The 12,450-nt window shown below is 34.2% G+C and overlaps 2 protein-coding genes across 7 annotated transcripts in view; both read left to right on the top strand.

The window, feature by feature from the left end:
* pfkfb4b (6-phosphofructo-2-kinase/fructose-2,6-biphosphatase 4b) overlaps positions 1–12,450 on the top strand; it is a 514,755-nt gene that overhangs the window by 250,661 nt on the left and 251,644 nt on the right. The window lies entirely within an intron of this gene.
* col7a1 (collagen, type VII, alpha 1) overlaps positions 1–12,450 on the top strand; it is a 127,376-nt gene that overhangs the window by 58,286 nt on the left and 56,640 nt on the right. For all 6 annotated transcript variants that reach the window (XR_015493959.1, XR_015493960.1, XR_015493961.1 and 3 more), the window contains exons 25-44: positions 52–201; positions 1,009–1,145; positions 1,287–1,413; positions 2,799–2,942; positions 3,027–3,202; positions 3,408–3,437; positions 5,203–5,229; positions 5,319–5,363; positions 5,496–5,597; positions 5,688–5,750; positions 7,296–7,331; positions 7,417–7,470; positions 7,582–7,653; positions 7,782–7,895; positions 9,905–9,931; positions 11,051–11,104; positions 11,257–11,328; positions 11,872–11,931; positions 12,014–12,049; positions 12,145–12,189. Coding sequence is in view for 3 of the 6 variants with exons in the window: in XM_087257677.1 (XP_087113803.1) it covers positions 52–201; positions 1,009–1,145; positions 1,287–1,413; positions 2,799–2,942; positions 3,027–3,202; positions 3,408–3,437; positions 5,203–5,229; positions 5,319–5,363; positions 5,496–5,597; positions 5,688–5,750; positions 7,296–7,331; positions 7,417–7,470; positions 7,582–7,653; positions 7,782–7,895; positions 9,905–9,931; positions 11,051–11,104; positions 11,257–11,328; positions 11,872–11,931; positions 12,014–12,049; positions 12,145–12,189 (1,571 nt within the window). In the remaining 3 variants the exon portion in view is untranslated. The remainder of the gene's footprint in view (positions 1–51; positions 202–1,008; positions 1,146–1,286; positions 1,414–2,798; positions 2,943–3,026; positions 3,203–3,407; positions 3,438–5,202; positions 5,230–5,318; positions 5,364–5,495; positions 5,598–5,687; positions 5,751–7,295; positions 7,332–7,416; positions 7,471–7,581; positions 7,654–7,781; positions 7,896–9,904; positions 9,932–11,050; positions 11,105–11,256; positions 11,329–11,871; positions 11,932–12,013; positions 12,050–12,144; positions 12,190–12,450) is intronic.

Genomic DNA, 12,450 nt, shown 5'->3' with positions numbered 1-12,450 from the left:
TATTTGTTTTTTCTATTTTTCTTGTGTGTTAAAAATGTTCTCTCTCTTTAGACAGAGGTACGACTCAGTCTGAAACACTGCCCAGTTCAGCCACCTCTTACCGTGTGATGGGTCTACGACTGGGCCGTCGGTACCGCTTCACAGTGCAGTCCACCTTTCAAAACCAGGTTGGACCAGAGACCAGCGTGGAGGAACGAACAGGTTATATATAAGATCAATATAGAAATAAGTTAGATATAAGTTCAAATTATGTAAAATAATTTGTTTTAGCTTATTTAATTAGAAAAACCTTTAATATTGACATATTTTCATATTATTTACTGTAAATGAATTAAAATATTCCAACAATGCAATGAGTATACAATATATTGTACCATTAAAGTTAAATTACAATTAGCAATTAAATGTGTTTCTGAACTTAATAATATAGTAATGTAAATCATTTTATGGCCAGTGATTTGTTTTTTGTTTAATATTTTCCCAAGTCATTAGCCATTGGTACTGTAGGTGTGGCAAAATGGCCCTGCCTATAACAAAGCAAAGTTTTTACTCTAAAAAGTAATGTTTATTGAAAATACAGATCTGATTCTTACAGTCAAACCTTTGTGTGAATTGATTTTTCCACACAGTCCTTTTGACTTTGAAGTGAATGGAAATTATAGCTTGCAGTGTGAGTACGGTGAATAACGTACTATTATGCTGGTCAGTCAAGCAGATTTTTCTCTCACTTCATGTTCTCCCTGCACTTTTTTTTTCTTCTTGAAATGAAAGAAAGAGATGATCATAGTGTTTTATGTCTTGTTGTACTTTAACACACTATTATTATTTAATTATTTATATAGACACACTGATGTGCGTTGGATTTTTTTATAGTCATCTACAGTATATAGCTGATTTGAACAAATGTGTGTAGCAGATCTGCAAACAGCAATGGTGATTTTATTGACAACATGTGAATCACAGCTTTGTTCTATTGGCTTTATTATGTTCAATACATCAATGTTTTAGTGTGTGTTGGAGGACGTCTGGATGTAGTCTTCCTTGTCCCTGCATCTCGTGATCGATCTGGCCTGGTGGGACCTGTCTTGTCTCTGCTGGCCAGTTCTGGTGGCTCTTTCACCTCAATTGGACCTAGAGACTCCCAGGTGCATTTCTTTCTGCCTTTTTCTTTTGGAAAATACTTTTTATGGCTCAAAAACTCACCAGAGTGCCCTCTCCAGACAGAGTGAATGAGGCATTGAGCAGGTCAGTTTGAATGAAGTGCTTGTAATACCTGTTTCCTCCAGATGGGGGTGGTGATGTACAGTGAAGATCCAAAAGTGCGCTTCCTCCTCAATCGTCATAGCAACAGTGAGACCCTTCTGCAGGATATTTTGTCCACCCCATTCAACAACAGGCCGGGAAATAATATAGGTCTGTTTTGGTGTTTTGACTCAAATCTTTGAAACTTTGAGGTTAAACTACTTGCATGTATTTGTCCCATGGTTAAGTTGTAGTATCTCTACGAGTAATCACATCACATTTAATCCAAATTCTTACTTAAATTTGTTATTTTTCTTCTGCAATTATGCCTTTTGTACGTCGTCCTATTATCTTTTAAGTGAAGCCTGTGCCATTTCCTGTCTAAAAAAACTTGCTGGTTGAATAAAAGTAACTTTAAGTTAAAATATGGCAGGTATATGAATAATTTTGACTATCTATCTATCTATCTATCTATCTATCTATCTATCTATCTATCTATCTATCTATCTATCTATCTATCTATCTATCAAGCTTTATTTTCATTCCATTCTATGCATAACTAACAAATATTACTAAGATACTTAACTATACACATACGACTCAATTATACACATAAGATACTTAACTATACACATACGACTCAATTATACACATAAGATACTTAACTATACACATACGACTCAATTATACACATAAGATACTTAACTATACACATAAGACAGGCTATACAAGTACTTTTACATGAGACTGAACAATGTTGTGCGGGATATTGTGCAAAAGAGGTATTTAAGCAGGGTGTCTGCAGGGTCTTAAAAAGTATTAAAAGTTGATAAATCAATTTTGAGAAAATGAAGGCCATTTAAGGTATTAAAAAGTCTTAATCGTGTTTTTACGAGGTCTTACATTTTGTTCAAACATCGTCCAAAGTGTTTGACTGCAAAAAAGCATAAATATACTTATTTTTCTCTTATTATTAACAAACGGCGTGCTCGATCCACAAGATTGGTTCGAGCTGGGGTGCGTCCAGCACAGCTCCTCTGTCCTGGTGATGTCACATAATTTGCGATAAGCGCAAGTAGGTGATGTGATGCTCTCCACATGTAGCGAAACCATAGAGTGAAACAGACGGCAAAAGAGTGAAACAGACGGCCTGTCGCTAAAAACAACCGCTGATTTTTTTTCAGTATTTTAAAATCTTTGCAAAGTTAATTACATATTTAAGGGTAATGTAAGCATTATAAAGTGCTATGTTTTTTATTATTTTATTTTATTTTAATATATTAAATTTTTTTTTATATTTAATATTCAATATTTAATTTAAGCAATCCTAATCACTCTTCAATAATATCTTTATGCAAATGTAACACGAATGTACACTTTTTTAAAATTGTTAAAGCTACAAATAGCCTTGCGTTACTTCATAAAATGTGTGTTTTTCAAATATGTTTAGGCTTGCATAGAACATTTTGTTAATTACGAACATGGGGAGATTTGACATTCACTTGGCATTTTAACGTGAAGGCGAGTGCATTGATATTTTCCGCTTTTATGTTTAGGCCAGGCAATGACATACGCACGTCAGTTTTTGCTGAGCGCGCCGGCAGGTCGGAGGTCCGGCGTTCCCGGTGTGGTCGTCATTATCGCAGATGAGAAGTCAACCGATAATCTTAGCCAGCCTGCTGCCGCTGTTCGAGCTGATGGTAAGCCACACACACAAAAAACATCTCGACTGCTCTGTCCCATGTCCATGAGAGTAAGTTAGCTTTATAATAACTGTCCCTCAGGTGTGACAGTGTTGGCGGTAGGAGTTGGGCGTGCAGACCCCAGTGAGCTGCGTTTGGCAGTGACGGATGGCAGCACTCAGAATCTGCTCTATGCTCAAGACGCAAATCAGCTCTACGGTCTCCACCCCGACCTGGCAGACCTCCTCTGTGGCCTCGCACGAGGGACCGGTGTCACGGTCAGATCAAATCCATCCGTCTAGCTGTCATAAATGTCGTATCATCTTTTTTCTTTATTATGATGCTTGCTTGGCCTGTCACGCCAGCGAGAGTCATGAAACAACAGAAGCTTTTTATATTATGTTGGTTTTGACAGTCTCTGTTGATGTAAAAACAAATGATCTGCTACAGTATAGACTGATTTTGATCTGTTGTCTCTTATAGACAGGGCCTTGTACTGTGGAGTGTCCAAAGGTAAACAAATACACAGATTTAATTATACATAATATGCTGAATAAACACACAAGCAAGTAGGGCTAGGCGATATGATAAAAATCTGACTTTCTGATAACAATATACTGTGTATCACAATATTTTTTTACGGATTTTCAAATTTTCCGAGCTCAATGTTGCGACCCCTTTAACCCCAGACGACCTTCTTCCTTCCAGACGTCTTTCAGGGATGTAATTGTAGACCTACCTAGGCTACTGGGTATATAACATAATGATACTGTGTAGTTCTATAATGTGACGAAGCCACTGACAATTTGCAAGATTATGAAATCGCTTTGAATGCTTGCATGGCTGTGCACTTTTTCCACGCTTACATTTGCATGTCACGACCATGTGCACTCTTGGTACATTATAAATAACGATGTGGAACGAACATTTTTTATTATTCTCTGCAAGTCATCTGTCCTTATGTCTTCATTAATTCAGTGCTACAGCCTAGCACCCTCAAATATAATACCTGAAAGTGTCATAAGTTTAGGTGATATTACAAATTTATAAAAAAATATATTTTATAATTAATTAAAACTATTAAAAACTTTTAATAAACTATTAAAGACTTAGGCAAAGGAAAGAGAAAGTGAAAGTGATAAACTCTTATTAGCGGTGTATGATTTTTTTCAGGGTGGAATGTTTGAAGTATATTTGGCTATCAATTCAACTGGACAAATGGAATATTTGTACAGTTCGAATTGTTGACGGAATATTAGTTTATTTGGTTGCAATAAAGAGTCGACTAAATTACAGGGAAAGTTATATTCGGTGGACACAAGAGAAATAACCGAGCTAGTGGCGTCATCTATTCAGAATTATTAGCCCCCTTTAGATTTTTTTTCTTTTTTAAATATTTCCCAAATGATGTTTAACAGGGCAATTCACAGTATGTCTGATAATATTTTTTCTTCTGGAGAAAGTCTTATTTGTTGTATTTCGGCTAGAATAAAAGCAGTTTTAAATTTTTTTAAAACCATTTTAAGGACAAAATTATTAGCCCCTTTAAGCTATTTTTTTTCAATAGTCTACAGAACAAACTATCATTATACAATCATTATACCTACCCTAACCTACCTAACCTACCCTGCCTAGTTAACCTAATTAACCTAAATAAGCCTTTAAATGTCACTTTAAGCTGTATAGAAGTGTCTTGAAAAACATGACGACATGTAAAGGACTATTTCTTTTTTACGTTTTATAGTATATACTGATTCATATATGATATAAAATTTCTCACTTTATTTAGAACTTTTGGCTAATGTTTGATTAAAATTGTAGAAATATAAAATAAATATTAATTAAATATAAAAACATTGTTTAACACCTAACGATTACAAGTCCAAAATGAAAATAATTAAAATGCAAATGTATTTTCAACACTGTAAACAATACTGGGTTTCAGAAAATCGATTAGTGTTGGGGAAGCATGAAGGAATTAAGTTTCACTTCTTAGTTATTACAAATTTTTAAAATGAAGATTGCAAATTTATTAATGCTGTTATTCATATTTTTGACTGCATCCCTGTAATAGCGTGTAATACTGTGCTCATGAAAAAGTATTATCATAAACAATACATTTTGTGACACCAGAGCATAATATGAAACGACTTTTATTTTGTCCTTGCATTAAATATCATATTGCACAGCCCTACGAGCAAGCTCATTTGTGTTTACACTTGCACATTTACATGCAACTTTATTCATAAAGGAAGTTTGACCTTTGTCTTTGCTGCAGGGTGCTAAAGGGGAACGTGGTGAGAAGGTAATAATTATCGTGATGTTTTCCTTGTTGTTGATCCACATAATATACAGTGATTTTTACTGTAGTTTTCTGGTAAAATGTGTTTATAGGGGGAGAGAGGCAGAGATGGAGTGGATGGAAGGAAAGGCGAGCCTGTAAGTTAATTTACATACACATTAAGCTTAGTTTTGTTCATCATGCATTATGGGATACATTTTTAATGCCTAGGAACAATGTGCTTCTATTTGCTTAAGTAAATGCCTGTCTGTATGTTTGTTTTTTTTTAGGGTCGTGATGGTTTACCAGGTCGGGAAGGTCCCAGAGGACCAGAGGGGACACCAGGTCAACCAGGCAGCAGTTTGGGAGTGAAAGGAGAGAAAGGCGAGAGAGTAAGTGGCACTTAAATATGTATAGACTATCTACTCACACATGTTAGTATAATCATTTCCTCTATATTTGTTTGCAATTATCCTTTTCAGGGGTTCCCCGGTTTGGACGGCAGTTCTGGTATCCCAGGTCGATCTGGTGCAGTTGGACTGCCAGTAAGAATGAAAACATGAATAATTCAGTTATATAGTATGGTAGAAGCAACATTTGTAGATATACTAGCATGAGTGGTAATAAGCCAGGAGGCATGCCAAAACATTCTAAAGCCGGGGTGCCCAAACTTTTTCGTGTAAAGGGCCAAAAACCAAATATCATTATGAGCCTTGGGCCGAAAGGAAATATAGCAAAATATATAACTATTTAACTTTGAAAATGATAACTTTTTGCAACAATAACATAACAGTGAACAGTGATGTTCAATGCTGAATACGCTAGAAGAAGAAGAATCTGCCTTTGCCTTGATTTGCTCACCAAAGTCTCTGCATTGTCCTCTATTTGTCAGGTGACAGTGTGTTAAGCTAAATCAGATGTATTTTACTGGCAATCCAGAATTAGATTCTGGCAATCCAGAATTGTAGTCAAATACACAGGCAGATGGTCAGAAGGTAGGCAGCAGACAGGATTAAACAGATAAACAAGGAGAAGATCAAAATACAGCAAATCAAGACAAAAGAAACGCGTTGTAATGTCATTAAACAGTAATCAAGACTCAGCAACAATGTGTGTGTTTGTGCTGTTTTTATAGTCCATGTAATCAGTCTATGACAATCCTCTGGCTGTGTGTATGCGATCAGTCATGATCAGGAACTGGTTGTGTGTATGGTGCATAACTGGATCTTGTAGTCCATAAATGGCAGATTTGTAGTCCTTTAGTGATCTGCAGCCACTAGATCGCTGGTGATCATAACAATTTTCTAGTTATTTTTAAGGGGTTTTTAAATAAATTAGGGAATTACCCTTGGCAACAATATTTACCATTGACTCACTAGCCTCAATCAAGTTTGCTTTTTGGCCCTTCATAAGAAAATGTTTGGCCACCCCTGCTCTAAACCATCCCCATCTTCCTCTTTTCTCAGATGGGATGACGGGCCAAATCAAAGGTTGCCATGGGTCAACCCTGGCCTGCAGGCCCTAGTTTGAGCCTCTCTGTTCTAAAGAGATTGAAAAATGAAAATTCCTACTCTAATTTTAAATTATTACTTAAGCACAAAGATAATGTTTGGAAGAATTTTGTATTCCACTAGCCATATTAAGTCTTTTCTACTATGGATGTTAGTGGCTACCACTTTCCAACATTCTTCAAAGTATCTTCCTTTATGTTAGAACCACTTTAGAATGAGTAAATTGTAGGTTTTTAAGTTTTTCTTCAATCAGTTAATTTATTAACTTCTCTTAATTATTAAAAAATTAAAGTAACACTTTCTTTTAAGTCACTATTCACTACTGGCTTATTACCCGCCTATTATTAAGAAATTAACTATTTATTAGTAGCTATAAAGTATGATCTTATTCTACATCCCTCATTTTACCCCAGAAACTGCTGTATTAACAAGCAGCTAATTAACAGTTTGTTGTGCTAATATTCCTAGTTGATTGTTTGTTAATAGAGTTACACGTGACTTAAATAAAGTGTTACCAATAATAAACAAATCTAAATTCTAATGTTGATTCCTTGTTCTGATGTCTTTCTGTTGTTTTAGGGCAGTCAGGGTTTACCAGGTATTAGAGGAGATCCTGTGAGTATTCACTAATACACCGTATATACGACATACTGTAGACACAAACCAGTTCTTATTAAATGTTTTGCCTTGCGTTTTATAGGGAGAACCAGGTCTAATTGGCCCTCAGGGATCGAAGGGAGAGAAAGGTGAAAGGGTAAGAGCAATAATGCAATAAATCTATCACCGATCTCTTCCACTGTCTGATTTACCACTTGATTTCTATTGTTGGGTTCAGGAAATGATGGATTGTTATTATTTACTACAGGGTGAAGCTGGATCTGCTATTGGAGGAGGTTTACCAGGCCGTAAGGGAGAGCCAGGAATTCCAGGGATCCCTGTAAGAAATACAAGAAAATGACTCCCACCTGCCCAGTGATAAAAAGAAGAACATAGTTTGTCCTTTATGTCATTGCATATTAAATAGGTTACTTAACTTTCATACATTCTTTCTCTCTGTCTTTTTAGGGCACTCCTGGTCGTCAAGGAGTGAATGGGGCAAAGGGAGAGCCAGGTGCACGAGGTCTGCCTGGGCAGGACGGTCGACCAGGGTCACAAGGCACACCTGGGCTTTCTATTAAAGTTAGAATCTATTTCCTTCTCCAATAAAGAAGTCTCTAAATATGCTGAATGTATAGCCCTGTACCATGAATATCTTCTTTTTTCCAGTGTTGGTCAAAATGAATAGAACACTAGTATTTACACTAGCTTAAAAAGGGTTTAGTCATTTACTTCTAAATAAATAAAGTGCAAGTAGGAAATACTAGTTTACATTTCCAACAATTCATTATTTGTTATTAATTGTAATAATTCTACACAGAGCTCTATCCATCATCCAGTCCATCTGGGAAGACATGAAAAAACATAACAAACTGAGACAGACCACATCCAGAATATCTGTGGCAAGACACTTCCAGAAAATTGCCTGCAATACTATTGCCTGGCGCCACGTTGCGGACCTCTGTGCACAGCATTTATACTTGATGCGTTCGCCTATGAGATATTCTTTAAAACGACAGGGGTCGGTCAAAAGAAGCACACTGTAAAATCAGAAGGATAAACACAGAGGTAGAAATTTTCCAGAACTGTCATTTTATTAATTTCAGTCAAGTATTTCATTTAACCAATTATTTTTATAAATTATTTTAATGATTTTAAAGATTTTTATAACCGTTCAAGATTTTTGATGCAACTTTAATGCATCACTTGCTTTTGTTCATATCTTGGACAGTTCTGTTTTATTAAAATAATAATGACAACAGAACATGGTTTGGTCAACAAATATGTTTTTTATTATGACAAAAATAAAAGCAAAATAAGTACACTTACTAAAATTACTGACATTTTTTTAGATTCAGCCCACTACACATTTGACACATTACTGTCTAGTCCTCTACTTATATGCTAAAAAGGCATTAATGGCTAAACATTCCTGACCATTATCACCAGTAAAGCCTAAAAAACATGGCATCAGTATTTTGTAAACCGGTAGGTTCAAATATTGTTTTCCAGTTATCAATGAAATTATTTGTGAAATAAATTAGTGATCTAATTAGTGAATTAGATTTTATTTGTCAATTAAATTCTGTTGAGTAAATGAAATCAACATTTGTTGTATCACCATCTCTTGCATTTAAAGCAGCTTTTGCCCAAGGAAAAGTTTCCCCCCCAATTTCTGTTTAACGGAGAGAAGATCTTCTCTACACATTTCTTAACATAATAGTTTTAATAACTCATTTCTAATAACTGATTTCTTTTATCTTTGCCATGATGACAGTAAATAATAGTTTACTAGATATTTTTCAAGACAATTTTAAAGGCTTAACTGGGTTAATTAAGTTAATAAGTGTCTTTCCTGGTAAAATAAAGGTTATAATAATAATAATAATAATTAGGTTTCCTAGGCTGGATCAAAATATAGCTTAAAGGGGCTAATAATTTTGACCCTAAAATGATTTTTAAAAATTAAAAACTACTTTTATTCTTGCCAAAATAAAATAAATAATACTTTCTCCAGAAGAATAAATATTATCAAATATACTGTGAAAATATTCTTGCTCTGTTAAACATTATTTGGGAAATATTTAAAAAAGAAAAAAAATCAAGGGGGGCGAATAATTCTGACTTTAACTGTATATAAAACTCAAAAGTAATGTTTGTAAATTTAAACTGATATTTCCCACTGGCACATAACAGCAAAGATAAAAGTAAATTATCTAAAACCATTTTTAGCTTATGAAAATATTTCTGTTCTAATCATTTATTACATAATTTACAACATCTATGAATTTTTGAGTCTGAAAATCCATGTGATACTAGGGCTCACCCATCTTTCTTCAGATTCTGTTTGAGGTTAGAGGTCAAAATAAACATCTATTAATTGAACCAAATGCCAGTTGAAACACAAACATAATTGATTTTGTTTTACCTTGGTTATGATTGTATGTGGATGCACCACTGGCATTTTAATTTGAATCAATACTCCTCTGAAGTATTTAGAAATTCATTGTTTTCACCAGTTGAATTTTCAAATGTGCCTTCAGCCGATCTTGTACCTGTCTCTTTTTGTGTTTCATTTAATGTTCATGCAGGGTGACAAAGGCAGCCCTGGAGAAAGGGTGAGTACATACTAATAGTTCTTTAAAAGAGGCCAGGGAAGCCTTCTCAAATAAAGATCGACAAATAATTAAGAACACAACAATAAAACAGAATAAATATTGGGAAATAAACATCACACACTGCATAAATTATTTTTTTTTATATAAGCCAGATCATGGCGTTCAATTGGTTAATGTTAAATTAATGTTTTTTACTTTGATAAAAGTAAAGTATTTTAAATGATAATAATCAATTATATGCAGGTTTTTACATTAAGCTTGCTTAATATTCATTCATTCATTCATTCAATTATTTTCCTTCGGCTTAGTCCCTTTGTTCATCAGGGGTCGCCACAGTGGAATGCACCAGCCATGTTACTGTATATAATCATGCAGAAATGTTATTGTATGTATTACATATTGATAGTCCAAAATATATGATTTATCTTTTATAAATCCCAAAATCAATGGTTGGAAAATGTATTTCTTTTTTTTTTTTTTAAACACTGTCTTTACTGATTTTTAGGAGCTTTTAACATATACTACAAAAATCAAAACCAAGCATGCAAAAATAATAATAATATAAAACAGATATTAAATAAAATAAAAGATTCCAATAAAAATCTATATTTATGGATATACAAATAAATAAATGTATGCATGTACTGTACATACACATACAATATAAAGATACATCCTATAACAGCAATGGTATATCATTAGTAGGCGATACAAGTTATACAGAGAAAAGATTTGTATCAGCTTCCTTCAGAAATTCTACAAAGTGATTCCAAATTTTGAAAAAAGTTTCAGGTTTCCTCTTTACTATATACTTTAATTTTTCTAAAGTCAAACAATAAGACAATTCTTGCAGCTTATGTTGTATTTTTTAGTAAAAAATCTACATTTTAAATTTCCATTACATGGAAATGCTGTGAATTAAATACATTTTACGATGCATTTCCAAGAAATTTTAAACAATATTCAGTTTTTTTTTCTCTTGACGTAGAGAAGCTAGTAGTTTTTTTAAAGGGTTCAAATGGGGCAAATTAATCTGATGACAGCCAGAACTTTCTGAAGGCATACTACTATATGGGACATTTTCATGACTGTGGCTTTCTGTTTAATTCTGATTGAAAGGGTCTTCCTGGTGTGGGCAGTGGAGTTGCTGCTAAAGGAGATCCTGGTGAGCCCGTAAGTGTTTCTATTATTCATGGCAAAGTGGCAGTGTAAATAGATGTTGACGTGTATTTATGAGTTGCTGCTGTAAACTGCTTGTGTTCATTTCATTGTGTGTTTTTAAGGAATTGTTGCATACTCTGAAAAGTGTTTGTGTGTCTTTTAAGGGAAGTTCTGGACCACAAGGTCCCCAGGGCCCACGAGGAGTGACTGGACAAAAAGGAGCAAAAGGAGAACCTGTATGTTATTGTGTGCTATTTTATATTTCACATAAGATACTGTGACTGCGTGTTGTAAAATACAGTTCTCAACATAACTGAGTACACCCCATTTTGAAAAATTGTATCCATTTCTTAGTGAACATAAGCAATGTAGAGTATTTTGGTGTATTTAAACAAAACAGATTTATTAAACAGATAAATTTATTAAAATAATATTTTAGTCAACAAACATATTTGGAAATTGAAAGATAATAAAATAAAATCCAAGCAAAATATTGCAAAAATAAAATACAACCTACAAATTTTCAAATACTTTTTTAAAATTTGTATTTAATATTTTTCTATAACATAAATTTGGGTGTACTAGTTTTTGGACCTTTATTCTGAGTTAGTTTCAGTACTTCAGTACTGACTAATCTAATGTATATGCACAAATATAATATTGTATAGCTGTCTATTAAAATTATTAATTTAAAAGGTGTACTTATATATACTGAACACTGTATATGCTTTAATTATCTATCTTAACTTAAGCGGTGTGTGTGTATGAATGTGTTGCAGGCTGAAAGTGTTGAAGGTCAACCAGGACCCAAAGGAAACACTGGAGATCCTGGTGACCGGGTATGAAATGCTTTCACTAATATATCTCATGCTCACTCCATCGTTTGTTTTCATTCTACTTTCATTATGCGTTGTTTTTCAGGGTCCCCGCGGCCCTCCTGGTGAAAGCGGAACTAAGGTAAATAGAATTCAGTTAATTGTGGCTTGTGTCATCGAGGAGTGTGCAAAATAAGCTATAAGGAATAAGCTAATGATGTTTTGTTGTTTATTCAGGGAGACCGAGGACAAGCTGGAGCACCAGGTTCAGATGGAGCCAAGGTAAATATCCTTCTCTCAGAGTCCCTTGTGTTATTTAGCGCCCATTTATAGTGATAGTTCATCCAAAAATGAAATTTCTGCCGTCATTTACTCATCCCTGACTTTTTTTTCTTCTGACTTTTGTTCTGCGGGGCTCAAAATGAGATATTCTGAAAAATGTTGGAAACCTGTAACCATTGACTTCCATAGTGTTTATTTTTCCTACTATGGATGTCAGTGGTTACAAATTTCCAACATTCTTCAATATATATATATTTTTTT

This window comes from Danio rerio, chromosome 6 (genome assembly GCF_052040795.2).
Source record: "Danio rerio strain M-AB ecotype USA chromosome 6, GRCz13ab, whole genome shotgun sequence".
NCBI classification, from domain to species: Eukaryota; Metazoa; Chordata; class Actinopteri; order Cypriniformes; family Danionidae; genus Danio; species Danio rerio.
Note: the sequence above shows the minus strand (reverse complement) of the source record. Positions and strands in the feature narration are given on the sequence as shown.